We start from the raw sequence: 21,884 nt of genomic DNA on the forward strand, positions 1-21,884 counted from the left end.
GATTCTCCTCCCTCGGCCTCCTGAGTAGCTGGGATTACAGGTGCTTGTCATCACACCCGACTAATTTTTGTATTTTTAGTAGAGACAGGGTTTCGCCATATTGGTCAGGCTGGTCTCAAACTCCTGACCTCAGATGATCCACCCGCCTCGGCCTCCCAAAGTGCTGGGATTACAGGGGTGAGCCACCGTGCCTGGTCCCAGCAGCTGACTTTGAACATGGTGGTGGGCATTATTCCAAGCACACTTATGAGGTATGCACAGTTATTACCCCCATTTCACAGATGAGGAAACTGAGGCATTACAGAGTTGAAGTAACCTGCCCCATGTTACAAGGACAAGAGGCAAAGCTGGTGTCTGAATGCTAAAGCAGTCGGCTTTAGAGTCTGCAAATTGAGCCACACAGAGTCGCCTGCCTCTCTGCATGGGAAACATGGCATGTTTAGAAACACAGCCCTTATCCTTCTCCCCAAAACAAGGGGTGGGGGTGAGAGATCTTAAGGCACAAGGAAAAGAAGCAACTTCCCCAAGTAGCACCTGACTTAATGTGGGGTCTTGCCACCCAGTCATGAGAAAATCCAGGCTACATTTAAGTGAAGTGAAGAGTAGGTTTGGAAAGAGTGAGAGGAGGGGCCATGGAGGCAGAATCTGGTTACTGCAGACCAAGGGGACCCGGATCTAGAAATTACAGAGGAGGGGCGAGTACAACGATAGGGCTCAACACGGAGCACAGAATCATCACTTGGGGAAAAAACAAAAATGCAAGGCTGCTGAGGTATGAGAGTCGGGCCAGGCCACTGACCCTCCTTGATGACACTTTGGAGAGGAGGACCATGCACCAACAAAGTCTAAAAAGTAGAAAATAGACTGAATGGGTGGGAGATCTGGAAGAGCTCACTGAGGGGGAAGCAAGAGCTGAAGCAGCAGTTTCTGATGCCATTACTCATCTTGGTCCTATTTTTGTGCTAATAGCAATAATCAAAATAATCAAATTTAACAGTTACTAGGCCAGGCTCTGTGTTAAGGGTTTTACATGCACTGAGTTATAAAATAGATGAACCTGCATTACAAACCTTGGTGATATTATTTTGCCTTAATTGGCAGATAAAGAATCTGAATATAAAGTCCATTTTACAGAAGCAGAGCCAGAGGCTCAGAGAAAGTAAGTCTCTTGGGTAAAGCTGTGCAGTTAAAAGTGCTGGGATTCAATCCCAGGCCAGGAATTGCATGTTTTCATGTTTTACAGCCTCCTGTAGATTGTTAGGTTCATGGAGGGCAATGACTTTGTCTCATCGCTTTGGCAACTCCAGAACCTAGCACAGTACCTGGCACATAAGCAGTGCCCTTTAAATATTAGCTCGGACTTGTAGACACTTTGTATAACTTGCGGTTTTTTGAATGAATCAATGAATGACTGACTGTACAGACTAATGGATGATTCTCTCCATTACTCCAGTACTGCCAGGATGATTCCCATGGATGTGGTAGCTGGGGACTTATGAGGCTTTGGGGAACAACAGGGAAATTTTACTTGGTGGTTCCTGTAGTCACCACAGGAGTGGAGAGATGACCCACCATGGAGAACCATGTAACAGTGTTGGTTTTTCTCATGCTTTCATGTTGAGAGGGCAGAGAAGGATCATGACCTGGGTCAGTGTGTGTATGGGGGCTGGGGCATTAGTGACCAGGTGGAGGGGAGAGAGGGCTCTGCTCAAGATAAAGTAAATGAAAACACAAGAGAACCCCTTTAAAGAAAGAAAGTTGCAGAACTAGGTGCAGCGCTGAAGATCCAGAGGGGAAAGAAACTGGCAAAGTAATGTAGGGCGGCATATGGAAGGAGGCCTGGGCCTGAATGCTGATGCTCTTGGGGAGCGGCCACAGCCACAGAGCTCACACGGAGCAGAAAGGGGATGGACCCTCTCCCGGGTCAAGGGCTGTGGGGCTCTGGGACCGTAGCGTAGGAGCCATGCTGCTCTCTACAGGAGGGCAAGCCCTACAGGAGCCTTGACCTCTGGCTGTAAGTCTAAGAATTTTGGACCCAGTGAACCACAACTGGGGGATATTGGGTGGGAGGAAGGACAAGTAAAGATGAAGGGAGGGGCGTGGGCAAGTTATAGTTCTAGGGAAGGAATGTGTGGTGTCTTGTTAAACAGAAGGTGGAATAGCACATCTGGGGACAGGCTTTTTGGGAAAGCAGCAATGCTGGAGCTTTGAAATGTGCAGATGAGTTAGGGGAAGCAGGAGTCACAAGGGCAAGTCTCATTACAGAAGAAAACAGGGTGAAACAGAAGAAGGGGAAACAATGAAAATTGGAGAGTACTGAGTTTATAAGAAATGGATATGCGGCATTTGGTGGAAACTGGCTTTGGCCTTGGGAATAGGAGAACTGTAAATATGGATAATATGTAAATACCATTTATAATTTTAAAAACCTGGAAGGCTCAAATAAGATAATCTTTCTGAGGGCACTTTGACAAGTATGAAAGAAGATATTTGTGGCCAAGAGGAAAGGATACTGGGTGTGGCGTCTGAAAATGAGGGTTCGAGAGCCAGCTCTGCCTTGGGGGCAGACAAGTCATGGGCCCTCTTGTTTGGTTCTGTGTCCTCAGCCGGGAAAGCAGCAATGGCTGTTGTTCCGCACAATGGCTCTGAGGGGCCGTATTCATTTCCTAGGACTGCTACGACAAAGTACCACAAATTGGGTGGCTTAATACAGCAGAGACTTTTCCCCCTACAGTTCCAAAATCAAGGTGTTAGCAGGTGTCTTTCCTTGCCTCTTCCAGCTTCCAGAAAGCTAAGAGTTCCCTGGCTTGTGACAGCATCACCCCAGTCTCTGACTGTCTTCACATGACCTTCTCCCCTGCATGTCTCTATCCTCTCCTCTCCTCCTTTTTTTTTTCTTTTTTTCTTTTTTTTTTCTGAGACAGAGTCTCATTCTGTTGCCCAGGCTGGAGGGCAGCAGTGTGATCTCAGCTCATCGCAATCTCCGCCTCCTGGGTTCAAGTCATTCTCCTGCCTCAGCCTCCCAAGAAGCTGGGACTACAGGCATGTGCCACCACATCTGGCTAATTTTTGTATTTTTAGTGGAGACGGATGTCTCAAAGTCCTGACCTCAGGTGATCCGCCCGTCTTGGTCTCCTACAGTACTGGGATGACAGGCAAGAGCCACCACACCTGGCCCCTCTCCTATTCTTTTAAAAACAGCAGTCATTGGATTTAGGGACTACACTAAATCCAAGATGATCTCATCGCCAAATCCTTAACTAATTATAGTTGCAAAGACCCTATTTCCAAGTGAGGTTACATTCTGAGATCCCAGGTGGACATACATTAAAAAAATTTCTTTTTAGAGACAGGACCTTGCTCTTTCACCCAGGTTGGAATGCAGTGGCATGATCATAGCTCACTGCGGCCTCGACCTCCTGGGTTCAAGCAATCCTCTTGTCTTGGTTTCCTGAGTAGCTGGGACTATGGTCATACATCACCTTGCCCAGCTAATTGAAAACAAGTTTGTTTTTTTTAAGACAGGGTCTTGCTATGTTGCCCAGGCTGGATGTGAATTCTGGGGGGGTACTACTCAGCACACTACAGGGTCCAAGCAGCAATGAAGCAAGAGCACCAAGTAGATTGAAAGTATTTTACACAGCCTTCTTCTTATTTCCCAGAAGCCACTGTCTTTCTAGTTTCTCTACACACACCTCTAATGGGTGCCATTGCCCACAAGACAAAGAACCAAGCCCTCCAGGCTGGCACTGCAGGCTTCAGTCACTTTTTCCAGTCTCTGTCCCTGACCTTTTCTCAACTTCCCCACATCTTCCATTCAATGATCTCAGCCGACTGCTTCTTTCTTAATCCTTACGACCCAGTTGAAACTCCCAGAAAAGGAGTCTCATGCATTTACCCACATAGTAAATGCTTCCAGTTCTGAATACCTTCGACAGAAATTATTTTGTTCTTTTACCTGCGGTTAATTGGCTCTCCAGATCTCTTGGATCAAACTGACTTGAAGCCTTTCCTTCTGCACCTGCCAGGCACTGAAGACTGAGGAAGTGTTTGTTTCTTCTTTGGACCTCCAGAATCGAGTTTTGCACTTGTCACAATCCAGGTCCTCAGTAACTTCCTAAATTATTTACTTCCCACTACACCAACTCTGTTCCTGCCAACATTTCATCTCTTTGACCCCGCGTGGCTGCATATGCTGGTCGCCTTGATCCAAAGAGATGCTATTCTCCTTGGTGCTTCTGGGGCATCTAGCATCTATTCCCTTGTTTTGGTCCACTGTGCATCAGTCACTCGTTCATTCACAAAGATTCATGGAGCACTTACACTGCTTGGCTTTGTGCTGGACTCCAGTTATCCAGCCTGTGAGGCTATCTTGTCATCCCATTCTGAGGGCAAGGGAATGGCTGCCATTGCCCGTAGGATAAAAATTCAAGCTCCCCAGGTTGGCACTGCAGTAGCCAGCCTGTTCCTCATGGACCTAACACTGTTCTTCAAGTGTTATGCTTGCTTAATTGGAAGGTTCCATTCAAGTGGCTTTAGGTAATTCTTAAAGGGCAATGACAAATGAAGGACTGAAAGTGCTGTGAGCTTAATTGGAGGGGACTCAGCTCCCTTTCAGAAGGCCCCGCAAGAGAACCAAGTTCTGAATTCTGCAGCCAATGCCAGAAATGAAGGGCCCAATGTAGGATGGGACAGGCTTTGAGGAGTGGCTTTCCAGGGCCCACTGTCCTGCAGAAGGGGAGAACACAACTCAGGTCTGCCTTCCACATTTGCCACAGTAGTGACTGTGCTGCCTCTCCCTTGGCCTCTGGAAAAATCCCTGGAGAAATCTTGCAGGGACCAGAAAGAAGAGGGAGTATGTTTTTCTAATGTGATCACAGGCAGGGTTGTGAACTTGGGACAATGGGCAGTTAGGACCGTCCTGTGCAGTGCACTATGCTGTGCAATAAGGCAGGCTCAGAGCACAAACTGTGTTCCTCTCTCCAGCTTGGCAGTAAAGCCCCTGGCCTTTCCTCCTGCACCAGCCAGGCAGCAGGATCCACCACCACCTCCCCTGTGTCAAGGGGGACTAGATGGTGGGGGGGGGGAAGTGGGGGCAAAAAATAAGCAGTATTGGTTCCAGATGCTTCTCTGGCCCAAGTATTTGACATACCCATGGGCAAATTGAAGATGCCTTGGGCAGCAAGCAGACACTGCCAGGGGTTCTTGGTGGAAGGGAGTCACTCACCGGCATTGTTCTGCTGCTTGGTGTTTTTGATGTAGGCAGAGAACTTGGAAAAGATGTCAATGCCCGCTGTGTTGGATTCCCGGTGTTTTGCAGCCAGTTTGGGGTACCTGAAATGGAGGATGCAGTGTTCTGTGAATCAGTAGACTTGGAGCTCCTTTAAGGGTGAGCCTATCCCTATCACGATGAGCAATACTTCCCTTTCCAGCTGCATCTACAAAATGTTTTGGGGGTCTTTATCCTCATCCTATAGGGACGGTAGGCATTCTCAGCCCTAGGTCATCCATGGAAGAAACCAGAGCCCAGAGAGGTGCTGAGATCTGCCTAGGGTGACACAGTCTGCTAGGTAAAGAACCAGAATACCACTCAGGGGGCTTAGGATGTGTCCTTTTATTGGGACCACCAACAGTGATGTGCCAGTGAGAGCGCCCAACCGAAGTTCCTGCTGAGCTTGCCTCTCTACTAGGTAGGGTTCTCAACACTTCCCCTACCCACTAAAATAGCCATCTATTGCTAGTACTGTGATTATAATCCTAGCTACACAGAGCTGCTTCTGGGAGCGAGGAGATACCAGGTATGTTAGCACTAAACCACTTCTCCAAAGGAAGAATACCCATGGTCCTCTTCTGACATGTCCTTCACACGCTTATTATTTGTGTGCAGTAATAAGATGCAGAAACTACCAAGCTCCAAAAAAGGACATGTGTTTTCAATTGTTTTATTTTATTTTATTTTATTTGGAGATAGATTTGCAATGATTCAGCTCCCCCTCCCCTCTCCCACAGAGCCTTTCATTTTGAAGCCAGAATAATACAAGAGGCAGGCTGGAGTTAGGACGATTGGCCTTGAGACTGAAGGAGGTAAACTTGCTTATGTGGGAACCCAGGGTTTGGACTCATTAGCCCCATCAAAGTGAGAAAATCAACTCAAGTAAGTATTATTTCACAAGCATTTTATGGGTATGGCCAGGTAGGGGTGGGAAGAGATGGGGGACAGTTGCCAGGTTATCATTATTTTCAATTAATGTGCACCTTTGTGATCTCTGGGTGAATAGTTTTTGACTGCAGGCTGTTGGATTGCTTTATGTTTAAAAAGCAAAATCCTTTTTGTCTGTTTTGATGTTTTTGATAGTTTGAACCAAACAAGATTTTTAAAAATATATGTTGTTCGTGAATGCTTTTCTGTTCCTCAATTGGCCCATGAGCTAGGACTCCTTTTGGGGCCATGTTACGTGGCCGTGTAATTTCAGAGATTCTGCCATTAGAAGAGTCCAGCTCTCTGCTGTGAGGCAGATAAGGAAGGCATTATTGTCCTCCTTTTACACGGAAGGGAACTGGATACCTGAGAAGATAAATGTTGATGGCTAATAAACGGTGGAGGGACGATGAGAACCTCGTTTCCTGGCCCTGCAGCACTGTCCTTCCCCCTCCACTGCTTCTCTGGAAGCAGTGAAAGGTAATTTGCATTGAGCACCTACTGTGCGGCATGCACTATTCTAATCCCTTTACACAAATTCACCATTTGCTCCTCAGAACAACTCTATTGGTACTGTTATTAGCCTAACTTCCCACATAAGGAAACGGTGGCATAGAGAGGTTAAGAAATTTGCCTAAGGTCACACGGCTGTCTGGCAGAGCCAGGATCCCAACCCAGGCAGTTTCACTGTGGAAGACTAGGTTTTAAATTCCACGTTGTGTGACTTCCCATAAACTCCACTGTTGATTCTCAGAGACCCAGAGCCCTAAACGCTGAGCTACACACCCTGGAGGAGCTGTCTCCATCCACCAGGAGGGGGAGCTCTGCACCGATGCTCCACATACGTCTTCCTGGGTATACTGAGAATTATCACATTCATCTGCTGTGGCTGGGGGCACACAGCAGGGCTTCCCGCAAGATACTAGATAATCTACCAAGACATGGGAATTTAGTGGCATCTCTTCCTATTTCGGCCGTCTCACATAGAATTCAGCATGCTATTAGAATCGATAAACTTAAATTACCATTAACAAATGCCAAGTGTTCTTTGTTTCTCCTTGATAATGTAAAGACAGAAAGGCCTAGAAAATGCACCTCAGTGGGTAGCTTGGTTTGGGTTTCTTGCTTTGTTTTGCTGTATCTCATCAATTGGTCAAACTTTCAGTCATCTGATCATTTCTTCACAATCAGGGTGGGTCAAACAGGGATATGTGGTACCAAATCCAAGCTGATGACAGAGGATTGTGTATTCAGGGTGCTATGGTGGTGTCATCCTGTTTCCCAAGCACTAGAACTCATTGGGACTTTTCTGTATAGTGCAGTGTTCCATTTGAGCTTTGTTCTTGTGGGAAACGTGTCTCTAAGATGTTAATCTCACAAATTTCAGTAACTACACTGAGGGAGGATACTGTATAGGATAAGTGCATTCCTTTTACCTCCATATTTATGGCATGTTTTAAATATGCAAAGAAGTGGGCTACAAAGAACATTTTGTTTCTCTAAAAGGCTAGGGAAGAGTGTTTCATTCACAGAAACAGCTTTGAAATAACATTTGATGTGATCTGATGATAATCAAAGAGATGATAAAGTTTTGTAACTCAGGAGTCAGCAAACTGTGACCCATGATCCCTATTTGTCTGTGGTTCTCAAGCTAACAATGGTTTTTACATTTTTAAATGCTTGAAACAAATCAAAAGGAGGATACTGTTTTGTGATATGTGACAATAATATGAAATTCAAATTTCAGTGTTCATAAGTAAAATATTATGGAAACAGCCATGCCCATTCATTTCCATACTAGTTTATGACTTCTTGCCCAGTGTCACCGTGGAATTGTGACAGACACTGAAGAGCATACAAAGCCAAAAACACAGGACTATCTGACCTTTTACAGATAAAGCTGCTGACTCCTGATCTAACTGATGAAAATTTCTCTAAAACCTGTTTTTAAGATATCTTATTTCAGATGCGTGCACTTAACTTTCATTCTGGGAAGTAAAACAGTTGGCTTCTCACCCAAAAAAAAAAAAAAAAAAGAAAAAAAATTCAAAAGTAGAAAATAGTAGCAAAAGGGAAGAGAAAACCATTGCAGATGGTGAGTGCCCTAACTGGTTTAGAGTTTCAACTGATTTCTCACTGACTAGTTGCAGCCAACCAAGACACTAAACAAAAGGATACCCGCCATGCAATTAAACCAATGTGCATGAAACACCTACTGAGGACCAGGCCCTGAGACTGGTGTTGGGGATAGATACCCTGGAGAAAAAGAAAGACGATCCTGATGGAATGCCCTTGCTGATGGCAGCTTGAGTGTTTTCCCTCCTTTTTCTAACGAGCTGAAAAGTGGAAGGACTTCCTCTCTCTCTCCTTTCTCCATTGTTCCCACTTCCTTAGTTCACCAACCCCTCAAGCGAGAAAGAGGTTAATGCGTCTGACTTTTCTAATCCTTGACTGTGTGCTTTACTCATGCCTGCTGTGTAAGCAAAATATCCCTGGAGGTGAAAGAGGCCTGGCTTATTCATTAAAAGATATCCCTTAGGATCTGGGATTTTAAGACCTAAGGTCACCAATTGTCTGTACAATTGCACCTGGGAGACAGACCCAAAACAGGCACTGACCACTCTGTCTAACTCTTTGAGCTACCATTTAATGAGCTCTTACTTCATATCAGGCACTATGCTCAGTAGTAGTATTTTCTACAATAGCCCTATAAGATCAACAGTATGGTTCTTGTTTTATAGATGTGAGAATGAAAGATTCTAGAGATTTAAGGCCATTTGCCTGATGAATGAATAATGCATATTCATTAAATAGCCATGTAATTCTATTTCCCAGCTGCTCTCTCACCTAAGCACCTAAGTTGGCATCGTGTGTGGATTCTGACCAATGTGATAGGAGAGAAAGTAACGTCACCATGACATTTTTTTTTTTTTTCAGCCCTGGCCCTGCAAAACCCTTTGGGAGATCTTTCTTCTCTCTTTCCCTGCTGAAGGAGCCTTGGAGGGTATGTATTCCAAAAACTACAGGATGGAACAGGGCTACACTACCCTCTCAGAATTTGCTCAAGTGAGAAATAAACCTGTGTTCTGTTAAGCCATTGGAATTTTATGGCTGATTTGTTACTGCAGCCTAGCACAACCCTAGTGGTATGGATTTGAACCTGAGTCACTCTGACTCTAAACCTCCTGTCCCCAGCTACCATGCCATCCTGTGGGAGGTCTGGAGGCTGTTTCTCTACCTCCCAGAAGGTCGGAACATTCTTGTTTTTCACTGTGGTGAGTTATCGCTATACATTTTTTAAAATAATGAATTCAAGTTGTCTTCCAATTCCGTCAGTGTTCTGAACCCTGTTGATACTTAAATCGTTCTTGCTAGATGAGTGACTAAATGACATACTGTGTAACTAGACTATATCAGTTTACCCTCTGAATTTTTATTACAGCATCTATGTAGTAGGGTTATTTGAGACAGTAACCAGCTCTGGAAGAGTACTTTGAGAAACTCATGGAATCATGGAACATGCAACAAAAGGCATTTTGGAGACTACATAGTTTCACCCCCTCATTTTAGAGATGAGAAGGCAAAGAGGGTCTGAGAGGGAGAGAGGCTTGCCCAAGGTCATATGACAAACACTGGTAGAGAGGTGGCCAGAGGCAGGGCTCCTGACTCTCAGTGATGAATCCTAGAAACTTCAGCCACTCCATGGAGATGAAAGGCAACGGCCAGAATGTCTCAACAGTAATCCCAGCATTAATCACAACACTTCCTTGTCGAGTGTTCACTGGGTCAGTCTAAGGAGAGGGATGGATGTTAGTCTCATTTAGAAACAACTTGAGACTTCCTGGATTCCTCATTTTGACACCAAATGCTCCCTGGGATCAAATGTGATTTGAAAAAAAAATGGTTGGAGTGTTTGTATGTGGTTTTCTCCTTTAAAAAATAAAGCTAAGGGGAAAAAGCCTCCCATAATGTGTTGGCTTTTGGCAGCTTTTACAAATAGTGGTATGATGAGAAACACATGGCCGACCAGCGCTTGGTGAATGGTTATGAGGGTTTTGCTGCCCCCTAGAGAACCAGAAGGCCAGGCTGCCCTGCTCCAGAGGCCTCACAACCTCCCAGCCACTCCACCTCCGAGCCTGGGTCACTTGGGAAGCTGGTGAGGCTGGTGGTTTGTTGTGGGCAGACCAGCAGGTCTCTATGGGGCTGAGGCACTGGCTTGGTAACATTTACTGGGAGGTGATTATGGCACCTGCCTCAGTCTGATGGGTGCAGAGGCAGCTAAGGTATACTCCTGGAGCACTCTGGAATACTTGATGGCCTCACCCTTAGCACTCCCACCTTGGTAGCCTTCTGGAGATATGCATTTTAACAGCTTCGAGGGTTCGGCTACCTGAGTGTACTGGATTGTTAGGTCACTAACATGGCAGGAATGCACTTCATAAAACCTCCTATACATAACTGCAGTGCAGAGAAGGATCTGGACCAGTGGGAGCAGAGCTCAGGACAGGGAAGGTAGGTGGAGAGGAGAGACTGGAGGGAGGGTCTGCATCCAGCCCTGCCCAGCTCTATTTGGATCACAGAAACTTAGAATCTGATGAAATGATGATGAAGTCAGATGATGACTCCCCTCTAGAATAATGTTCAAGGACACATGGGGCATATGACTCCAGTGATCTCTGCCCACCTTGTGGTCCCACTGTGGTTGCAGACTGGAGACCCCTGAGTTAGAGAAGCAGCCCAGGAAAGGCACAGTTGTACTGGGGGTGGTGTGGTGGTGGTGGGGGAACCTGGCTAAAGGGCATGTGAAGAATCAGAGAGCAAGAAGGGCTCTGGGAGGCATCCTGTCACGGAGAAGGGAACTAAGGCCGAGAGCAGAGAAGGGACTGGTTCAAGAGGTGAAGGGACTGGCCCAAGAGGTCACAGCACATCACTAGCAGACTAGGGTTGTACCCGAGCCCCGAGCCCCTCCATCCACTGCTTGGCAAAAGACCAAATGGGGCCCTCTGCTCCTCACTGCTTCCACTTTCCACTTCCTAATGATCATGATGGAAGCCCCCACTCCTGAGTGCCAGTGTTACTTCTAAAAGGGAAAATGTTAACTGCGTCATGAACTTGCCTCTATGAGTCTCCCAGGCAAAGTCTAAACTCTAGTTATTGAAAAGAGCATATTTTTTCATGTGGGATTTCAAACCAGTGCTAGCCATGAGGTTGAGTCCCGGGGACGGGGATGGAGTCTGGGCTCCCCCAAGGCACTTCCTGTCAAGTGGCTGGCTGGTGTCCTGTTCAGAGATGTGTGTGTCTACGTGGGGCTGCCCTATTGATTTAATTAATGCACTTATTTAAAGTGTATACTCAGCTGCTTCCAATGGGCTTGAGGTGGCTTTCCACTCTCAGTGTGCAAATAAACTGTCTGAATATGGATGACAAAGAATATTTTTAAGGAAGAATGTATGACTGTTTAAGGCTTCATTGGAGCATGACTGGGAGTTTTAATTTTTTAACAGCAATTCACTAGATGTGCGACCTTGGGTGAGTGACTTACTCTCACCCTGTCCTGACTGTGAATGAGGTTAATGATAGTACCTAAGATGCTAGAAGGATGAAATGAATCATATTAGCTAAGTGCTGTGAATGGTGCCTGACACAAAACGAAGGCTATAAAAGTGTTGATGAATAAATGAAACTTTAAAATAAATGCAGAATAGTGGTTTTTAGTAGTCAAATCCCACTTACTTTACTTACTTAGTATGTCCTGAACCCTTCCTACTCCTCTCCTTCGATTTTCCTGCCCTGTCTTGGCTCAGCCCTTCATTCTGTCCTGCCTGGACAGTCCCTGGAATTAATTCCTTTATCTCCAGCTTCATGGTCCTCTAGGATGCCGACTTCCCTCAACCTCTAAAGTAGGTCTTAAAACGGACTCCCCTCCTCCTGTGCTTAATCCCTCTCAGGATACCCCACAGAACTCACTGCAGGATAATACCCTACAGGATAAAGTTCTTGCCTCACTCTACATGTAATATTATTTTTCTAGTTTTTTCAAAAATTGTGATTGTTTTAATCCTTGATAACAGTATTCTGTAATGAACAAGTCTAGCTTGAGTAAATTTTAGCAGCCATCTGTCTCCTTTTTACGCTCTTTTTCATCAGTAGCAACGTGTCACCCAACAAGAACTTATAGCTCTCTGGTCTATACTCTCCCCGAACCTGTTTGCAGAAGAGGAGCTGCTTTTAGTTAGTTTTTTCATCTGTTTAATTGTGGAGTCAGACCAGATTTGGTCAGATTTAAGACCCTGGATGTTGTTTTAAGTCACTGGGTTACCCTTTCCTGACTTATTTTCATTCTGTCAGCCTTTCAGCTCTGGTGCTGAAATGAAGGAAACTTTGCCCTCACTTTGAGGTCTTCCAAGCAAAGTGAGCTGGAGAGAAGGGGGCATACTGGGACGAGGGAGGCGTGGTATCCTAGGGCTCCTAAAATCACTGTGTGTAGTTGGGAGCGACTGGCTCTTGTTCATAGGCCATATCTACTCTTGAGTGGATTTCATGGAGTGGTTTTGAGGTTGGCAGCCCTTTGGGGGTCCTAAGCTCTCTCTTTGAAGACAGAGTCCTGTTCTCTGGACTGGTGAGGTTCCTTTGGAAACGCATCTGCTCAAAGTTAACACCAGGCCTTTAGAGATCCAGCATGAACTCTTCCCATTCAACAGCTCCAGAAAGAAACAGATCCTTACTTTTCAGGGGTCAAGGTCTCCTCCAGGAACTCCTCGATCTTATTGACGTCTGTCTTCACGTCCCCGTTGAAGGTCAGGAAGGGCGGGTGCGTGCCAGGGGCCAGGTTGTGCAGGTCGGCTGGCTTTCTGTAGACAGAGCGAGATTCAGGGGTTGGCTTACAGCAGGGTGCTTCCTGTTCTGGGAAACCTAAGATTGATTGTAACTTAGATGCCCTGTACTATCCAACATGCCTGTCAGGGGAAACAGATTGATGGTGTGCAGGGTAGGGCAGGGGAGGTTGGAGAAAGTTCTGAAAGAATGTGGTGTGGCCCAGGAAGTGTGTCCAGTGCAGTCAGCAAGAGAGCAGCAAGTCAAGATGAAGGAGTTGAGTGCTATTTGAAAAAGTGGAGAGAATCCAGGTGACTAAGTCAGATCCAAGCTTTAATTACCCAGGGGAGACGTGGGGTTTTGCTTTTAAAAACTCTTTTACTAACCTGCCTAACAAAAATGTGCTATACATGATTCCATACTTCAAATATTAATGAATTAGATCATACTTTTCTCCTAACAAATATCTCCAGATACAAAAAAATTGGGAGTTTGGGCCATTTGTTCAAGTTAGATGCTTCTACTGTGTGTAACTTATATTTTAATATCTAATAACTAATGTCTAACATTGGTCAGCCTTTTGTCACACTCAACAAAATGCTTTTTTTGACCTATAAACAGCCCCAGAGATGGCCTTTGGGTAGCCAGGAAAATAAACAAACTATTAGATTGAAAACAAAATTATTAAATGAAGACGTTTTCAAAAGTCTTCTTATTGCTAAGATTATTCCTCCACAAACACTAGGTAGGCTAGTACCAAGGATTCTGAACCAAGAACCTCCTATTGGGGAGTATTGGTGAGTAAGAAAATACCTGAGAGAAAGCCTTACGATTCAAGCTCCATGAGGGAAAAGACCCAGAACCATGCCTGGCATATAGGAGGCCCTCAGTAGATACATCTTTTTAATGGCTACATGAATAAAGCATGCATTTTTGAGACAGCTACAGTGGCTCATGCCTGTGATCCCACCACTTTGGGAGGCTGAGGCGAGAGGATCGCTTGAGCCCAGGAGTTTGAGACCAGCCTGGGCAACATAGCGAGACCCCATCTTTACAAAAAAACAAAAACAAAAATTAGCTGGGCATGGAGGCATGTGCTTGCAGTCTCGGCTACTTGAGAGGCTGAAGCAGGAAGATTGTTTGAGCCCAGGAGTTCAAGGCAGTTGTGAGCCATTGATGTCACCACTGTACTCCAGCCTGGGGGACAGGGTGAGACTCGGTCTCAAAACAACAACAACAAAAACTCATACATTTTAAATTTAAAAATGAGTGATTGTAGCTGCAAAATTAGAAATCAAATGTTGGTCTGACATTGGCAAAAACTTCAATCCAGTTATGAAGGCTTTCAGCTTTCAGTTGAATGTGGGGAGGACCAGCAGGCAACTCCACTGCTACAGTACTCGTGCTCCACCATAATCTACCTTAATTCAAGCATCTACTGTTCTCAAAATATGACTTATGATGGTTCTAGGTTTACTAGAAAGAAGTTATTTTTCTTTAAATATTTAAAAATTCTGTTCAACATACATAAATCAAAAATCTCCTAGGAGTCAGAAATTGTGCCTATTTTTTAAAAATTATGGGGTTACTTAAATGCTATCTTAAGTTAAAAACAATTTATTTTCTAAGTAAATGCAACTTCTGCTTTGTGATGGTATTCAAATAGAACACTTGGTTTGTGAAAGTTCTTTCTTTTTATAGCAAACTTTGCTGGGCCCGGTAGGATCTTTTAGGTAACATATACATATATATGTAATAGGCAGCAAATTTGGTCCCTAAGAAGACAGACAGCTCTTTGGTGTGCCTGTTGGTTTCTGGGTCAGACACTTAAAGAAATCCAAGATAACCAAAGGAACAGCACATTTCTCCCCGCTGGGAAAGAGGAGACCCAAGAGTCCTAAATTATCCTGAAAGAAAGTCCTAGATGATGGAGAAGTGGGTGAAGTTCTGGAACGCAGCCCCAATCGAATGAATGAACAATTAATTAACTGAGCAATTAACTGAACTTTCTGCACTTAGCCCACAGCAGTGCTAAGTGGTGTTTCTGGCGTGCACCGGGGAGCACACTGACTACCTGCAGGAAGGCCAAGTGCAGTGGAAAGGAAAGTGGCCTTGTGTTTGACACGGCTAGGTCCTGTTCATATCCAGGAGTGTGCTTCTGTGTCTGTGCCAGCTGGTCAGAATGCAAGAGCAAGAATGGAGCAAAGTGAGGGGGAAGAAGGGTTGGCAGATTGGGGAAAATGGGAAAGGGGAGGCTTATACTAAAATAATGTAGGGAAGAGGAGAGAAAATGGTGGCGACTTCCAAGACAGAGCTGGAACATCGGATTCACCCCAAATGCTCTTTCTGAGAATGCCACATTTCTTGTGGGAGTCGGGAGTGGAAAACATTAAACGCAGAAACTGTAAAAAAGTAAACAGTGGGGGTGGAGGAGTCTGTAATGAAACAAATTCCTGGCGTAATCAGTTTGGGAGGGGAAGAGAAGAATTTCAATTACTGTGCTACTCCCATGTCCCTCCCCAAACACACACACTCTCCAGCTGCATTCTGAGGGACTTGGAACTCAGACAATTGAGACGGAAAGTATTTTTAAAATCTAATTTACTTAGTCCCTTTGTTTACTTTGTGCATGCCCCTCATTTTAGACAATGAAAGGACATTCTTTATTTGCTCCTGGTTTTTAGAGTTGACACAAGGCAGCAACATGTGTGCTCTCAGTCACCTCTCTGTGGCTTAAAGATACAGAAATGTGTTGTGATGGTGGTGGTAGGTTTCTTCCTGGGACTCTAGAGAATCATGGCCACTGGAGTCAGATGCCCTTGGAAAGTACTGCCTGTGGTCATCGATGCTTAGCTAGAGTTGCAGCCCTCTGTCTTTGTTGATCCTGCTTCAGCATTTATAGTTGAGACTATATCATTAGCATTGGATGACATATTGCCAGGTATGATTTATGAACTATGTAATGAGTATCGGTCTTCTTTTCCTTACTGGATTGCCAGCTCCAGGAACCCAGTGATAATTCTAAGAATAGCCAACACACATGGAGTTCTTGCTATGAGTCAGGTACAGGACTGATAGCAAATGTTTTACATGGCCTGCCTCGATAAATCCTCACCATAATCCTATTGATTAAAAACACACTGTCTCCATTGTACAGGTGAGGAAACCAAGGCTCTGAAAAGTTCAAGATTATTCAGTCACTAAAGGGTGGTACCAGGAAAATAAATCAGTTTTCTTAGAAATTACTGTGCGTGTTGGTGGGTGGGGGGGTCAGTAAGAAAGTTTTCTTATCTGGAAAAATGGAGTGGTGCTACTTGCCTGGCCTACGTCAAAGGGGTGTTGGTTGGACCAGGTGTGCTCATGTGAAGGAGGAACCAAACCATCTGAAGCACGCGGGCAGAGGTAGTTCCCTCTCCCACTCTCTTCTCCAGCAGACATACAAGTCCTCTCTCACACATGGCAATCCAAACACCTCCAATTCTCCACTGAAGGAAGCTGCTCTTTCAGAAGTCTGCTACTCTCTTTCGTTATTGCAGACACTAATTGCATAGTGGATGTAAGTTCATTTATTTGACAGATAGCAGTTGAGGACCTGTGAAAAGCTAGTTGCTATGGAGGATACAAAGAAACTTAAAACCCGATCCCAGTCTGTCCTTGAGGGACTTAAGGTCTCATTTGAAAGATGAAACAAACTTCATAACTGATGTATTATGGAGAGCATAGTTTTTGAACCAAGCAGATGGAGTTTTTAGCTCCTCTAATTTCTAGTTGGCATCTTGGGCACGTCATTTAAATATATCTGTCTCAGTTATTTCTCAAATAACACAGAGTAGTAAGACCTCCTTCACAGGATTATACATTATTATTATTATTATTATTATTATTAAATGAGAAAGCTCTCACCAGTTGTAAAGTATTAGGGGTACAAACCTCATAACTTGATGAAACACTGAATAACGACACAAGGCAACATAGACAGCAGGTGCTGGTGATTCTGGAGGGAGGCTGGGTTGATAGGTGTGCTTGTGAGTGTGGGGGAATGGGTATGAGAAGGCCCCACAGAGGGGGTGGGGCTGAAGCTGAGCCTGGGGCCGGGGACAAGAAGGAAGAGAGGGCCTGTTTTAGACAGAGGATGCAGCTCAGCCAAGGGACGGAGGCTCGAATGAAGAAGAACAGCAGAAGGCAGACCAGCCTGACAGAGTAGACAGGTCACAGTGAGAAGTGTTGGGAAACAGTGTTGGGAAGAATGAAGGAAAAGACAGATTGGGGCTTTGGATGCCTCAAGTCCATGGACAATGGGAAACATCAAAGGTTTCCTGTGCATGAAAGTGGCCTGATTAAAGCATTATTTTAGGAAGAATAACCTTAGAATCACATAAAGGATGGGCCAGACAGAGAGAAAAAGAGAGAGAATGTGTGAACCTGGAAGACCAGTTTGAAGAACAATGAGACTATCAGGGTGGCAGTGGTGAGACTTGAACCAGTTGTAGGCTTTGAGGATGAAAAAGAGAGTTTAGAGGAAGAGAGAGTGCAATAGGAGAATGCTCTAGACTTGGCTACTGATCAACAATGAAGGCAGCAATAGAAAGGAGCGGGAAGTGTTTAGTGCCTAGAAAATAGAAAAGGCCAGGTGCGGTGGCCCACGCCTGTAATCCCAGCACTTTGGGAGGCAGAGGTGGGTGGGTCAAGAGTTCAAGACCAGCCTGGCCAAGATGGTGAAACCCCATCTCTACTAAAAATACAAAAATTAGCCTGGTGTGGTGGCACGTGCCTGTAATCCCAGCTACTCAGGAGGCTGAGGCAGAGAATTGCTTAAACCCAGGAGGCAGAGTTTGCAGTGAGCTGAGATCGCACCACTGCACTCCAGCCTGGGTGACAGAGTGAGACTCTGTCTCAATAAATAAATAAATAAATAAATAAATAAATAAATAAATAAAAAGAAAAAGAAAATAGAAGAAAAAAGGAGTTCAGGAAGAGCTCAACTCAAAGGAAAAGGATACAAATTGATGTATACAATGTTAGACATCTATGATAACAGAATATCCAAGTGAAAATATCTAGATGATAGCAGGACTCTGGGTGTAGAATAATTCATATAAAGATGACAAGGAGAATATGTCAAGCTCACCAGGGATGAAGGTAGAGGCAGAAGATGAACACTCATGGGGTGAGCCTCAAGCTGTTTCACATTTAAACAACAGGTGGAAGACAGAAAACAGAATACATTCTGTAGGAGTGAAAAGAGTGTGGTTCCTGGTGTTTGTAAGTCATTAAACTGCACTCTAAAAACAGAACAGTAGCTACTTTCCACCCAAGCCTGTAATCTAGAGCTGTCACACTGAGGACTTCTAAAGCTGGGAACATAGCATGGGAAAGGGTCTGGATCACAACTCTCTGAAGACTCAGACTCTCACACCTGAAGTCCTGCTAGGGTCCCACAGATGATGGCCTTAGTACTACTGAAATGACTAATCCTATATTTTTAGATGTCTGTGCCCATCTGTGCACTGGACACTTAGTTGCAATGCCAGTGCCCATTCCTTCCTTCTTCTTTGCTAATGGAAACTTGCTAATCAGGTCAGTGAAGTGCGTGGCACCAAGTGAAATACTTGCCTTTGCAGACTCTCTTGTAGCTAAGACTGGACCCTGAGACACAGTTTTGGACAATGAAGTGTGAGCAAGGGGCTGCTGGGAGCCAAGGGAGGCTTTTGCCCTCCTTCATGGAAGGTTCTCTGTTCGTGCAGCTAAACATACTCCTCATTTATGCAATGTACTTTACCTTTTCAGATCCACAGTGGTGACATTGAACACGACTCCTTTCAGCCAGAGGATCATGAAGAGGCGCTGAGAGAATGGACAGTTGCCAATGCTTTCCCCATCGATTCCAGCCTGAAAAGAAGAGAACCAGTGTCCTGAGTGGGCAGGTGCAATTAGCACAGGGAACATAAGATTGTAATGCCCAAATGCAGGTCTGAGGAGACCTTACTAAAACCATGTCCCAGCAACTTCAAAGGGCAGTAGCCTGATATTATTCATCTTTGTCTTCTTAATGTCCATGCAGGACAATGCCTGACACCATGTAAGGGCTCAATAAATACTTGCTGAACTGAAATGCAAAATCATAACTTTATGAAATCATAAAACCCTGGCATCTTGTGGTAAAAGTAGACCTGCAACATCACTTAGTCTGATACAAATGATGTTGGAATGCCAACTTCTACACCCACAAGTAATCATCTAGTTTCTGCTTGAATATCTCCACTGACCGGTCATTTGTATTAATATAACTCAAAGCAGCTCATTCTGAGGATTGCTCTAACAGTTAGAAATGCTTTCCTTCAGCTACCTAGCCAAAATATGTTCCTCTGTAGTTTGCCCTCCCCCACCCCTTGGTCCTTGGTTCACACCACAAGGATGTCATGAATATAAATATCTCAGACTTTGATCCCATCTCCCTTTATGGAGGCTAATCAGGAAGCTCAAGGTTTTAATCAATACGCCACTTAGTTCTGGCTAGTACTTGGCCTTCACTGTCAATAAACCATTCATTTGTTAAATTACACTTTTACTCAACAAATACATATTGACTATCAGTTATGTGCAAGGCACTAGAGAAAATTGCCCAGGAGATTCAAAACTGAATTCCTCCAAGGAGCTTATGGCCTTCTGTAGGGTGGGCTTGGGGATAAGACAGGAACCCATGTAAAAGTAACAGCATTATTATTGGGTGTTCTGAGCTTCTGTCATTTCATTTCCCTTCCTCAAAATAATAGGCTTTTTTAGGTCTGAAAAACAAGTCTATCTTTACTGCACTTCTGAGTGGGCTGCAGATCCATGGATTTCATAAAGAATTAATTTCAAGCAAACCTATGAACAAACAAAAAAGGTTGGGGAATTGGTCTCTGTAGAATTCATTTCCATTGGGTGGTTTATTGGCTGCCAACATAGTACTTAGAGGAAGAAATAACCCATTTGCTCCAGACTCTGATGTTGGCTGCCCTGGAAACCATGGCCCCTGCAGGTGGCCTGGCAGGGGATTCCACTGACAGGGAGGGCATGTGTGGGCCTGGGTACTGAAGACTCGTGCAAAGCTGTAAACAATCCAACCAACATCCAGGAATGGGGGCTTACTGAGGTTTTGTTTTTGTTTTTGTTTTTGTTTTTTCAAAAGAAAGGGAGAACACAAATGCATTCCCAAAGCTCAGCACGGTTTTCCCCCTTGAGGTTTGTTTTGCTGCGGCATTCAGGTGGGGAGGCAGCAATGCCTTCTTTCATACATTAGAACCTCATTATGCGCTTTTTTCTACCTTGCAAGTTGCTCCCAGCAGGGGCTCAGGTTTATAATGGAAAACTGGAACCTTTGACAGTGTTCGCTGTATGTAATTGCTATGAAATTACAGTTATTTTACCTTCCTCTTAACTACACCAAAAGCCCCACTCCCTATACAGTTCTCACTTTTCCCCAGTGCTGGAAACAGACCCACCCCTGAGTCTTGAGAGAGCACGGACTCTGTTATATAAAATGGGAAAGGTGGGAGAGCACAGTGTGGGCGCTACACCTGCCCACGGAGCTAAAGTTACCAATAAAACATGCTCAGACAGGTGGCTACCAATTTAGTAATAGCTTGGTCCTAACTTGAGTTTATGATGTAAGTTCCCTAGGAACTTCTCAGGAAGCACTTGACAGGTACCAGGCTCTGGGTCCTGTAAGACATCCCGACACAGGAAGAATTCCCCCAGGGCCAGGAATGGTGGAAGTAACAAGAGGAGAATTGAAAAAAAAGCAAAAATAAAAACAGAAGCCAGATCCATATACTGTTATCCGTTTTCCTCTGGTGGTAGTGGTGGGAGGGTAAGGGAATTGAAGGAGGAACTAGCAAAATAGTGGATTTATCAACTACATAAAAAATTCATATAATAATAATATTAATAATAACTTCTGTCTATATTGTCAGGCATTGTTCTAAAGGATTTACCTATATTATTAACTTGTTTATTTCTCATGAGAAGCCTGTAAAGAGGGATATTTTCAGCTCTTACAAATGTGAAACGGAGGCCTAAGGTTATCATAGTGGTGAAGCCGGGATGAACCAAGGTGGTCTGGCTAGAGATCCAGTGCTCTGAGCTGCCATTCCTGGAGCCAGCCTGAGGGTCCAGCCAGGAGACAGGTCCTCCCCCGGTGCTGGGAGGGCTGGTGTTGAATTTTATGGACATCCATCCTCTGGTCCATGTGCAATCAGCTCTGCCTGGAGCTTAGGGCATGGTGTCCTTCATGGCTCCCTACATTTTCATTATGTCTTATTAATCTTATATTAAACTATGATTCTAGGTTTAGTAAACAAAAATTGTCAAAGGCCAATAGAAATATGAGAGGATGCTACCATTTACTTCCATTGTCTGGGTGTCCCTCTTTCAGTTTCCTCTATTCCCCCTCAAACCCCAACAGCCTTGTGGCCCTAAGAAATAGTTTGTTAAACTCATGGGTTATATGTGATGAGCTGTGACAATCACCTGAAACATCAACAGAGAAGAACCAGGTGGGGTTCAGCTGGACCCCACATCCTGAAAAGTGTGAGGGAAAACCCAGGTGGACTTTGGTCCAGAGAGATTTTGAGCACTGGGGGCCAGGGACCAGCACAAAAGCAGTGTCCTAGGTGGAATCATGCTCCCCCAAATTCATGTCCCCCTGGAATGTGTGTATGGGACCTTACTGGGAAACAGGGTCTTTGCAGGTGGAATCAACTTTAAGATGAAGTCATATTGGATTAGAATGGGCTGTAAACATGGCTGGTGTCCTTACAAAAAGAGGGAACTTTGGGCCCAGACATGCAGAGGACAAAGTCATGTGAAGATGAAGGCAGTGATTGGAGTG

General features: G+C 44.7%; 1 protein-coding gene across 4 annotated transcripts in view; it reads right to left on the reverse strand.

The window, feature by feature from the left end:
* Nucleotides 1–21,884, reverse strand: part of CLIC5 (chloride intracellular channel 5) — a 199,189-nt gene that overhangs the window by 54,047 nt on the left and 123,258 nt on the right. For all 4 annotated transcript variants that reach the window (XM_073006043.1, XM_038006139.2, XM_007972358.3 and 1 more), the window contains exons 2-4: nucleotides 18,792–18,901; nucleotides 12,925–13,050; nucleotides 5,228–5,334 (exon numbers count right to left, since the gene is read on the reverse strand). In XM_073006043.1, the coding sequence (XP_072862144.1) occupies nucleotides 5,228–5,334; nucleotides 12,925–13,050; nucleotides 18,792–18,901 (343 nt within the window). The remainder of the gene's footprint in view (nucleotides 1–5,227; nucleotides 5,335–12,924; nucleotides 13,051–18,791; nucleotides 18,902–21,884) is intronic.

The sequence above is a fragment of the Chlorocebus sabaeus genome, chromosome 17, assembly GCF_047675955.1.
Source record: "Chlorocebus sabaeus isolate Y175 chromosome 17, mChlSab1.0.hap1, whole genome shotgun sequence".
Classification (NCBI taxonomy): Eukaryota; Metazoa; Chordata; class Mammalia; order Primates; family Cercopithecidae; genus Chlorocebus; species Chlorocebus sabaeus.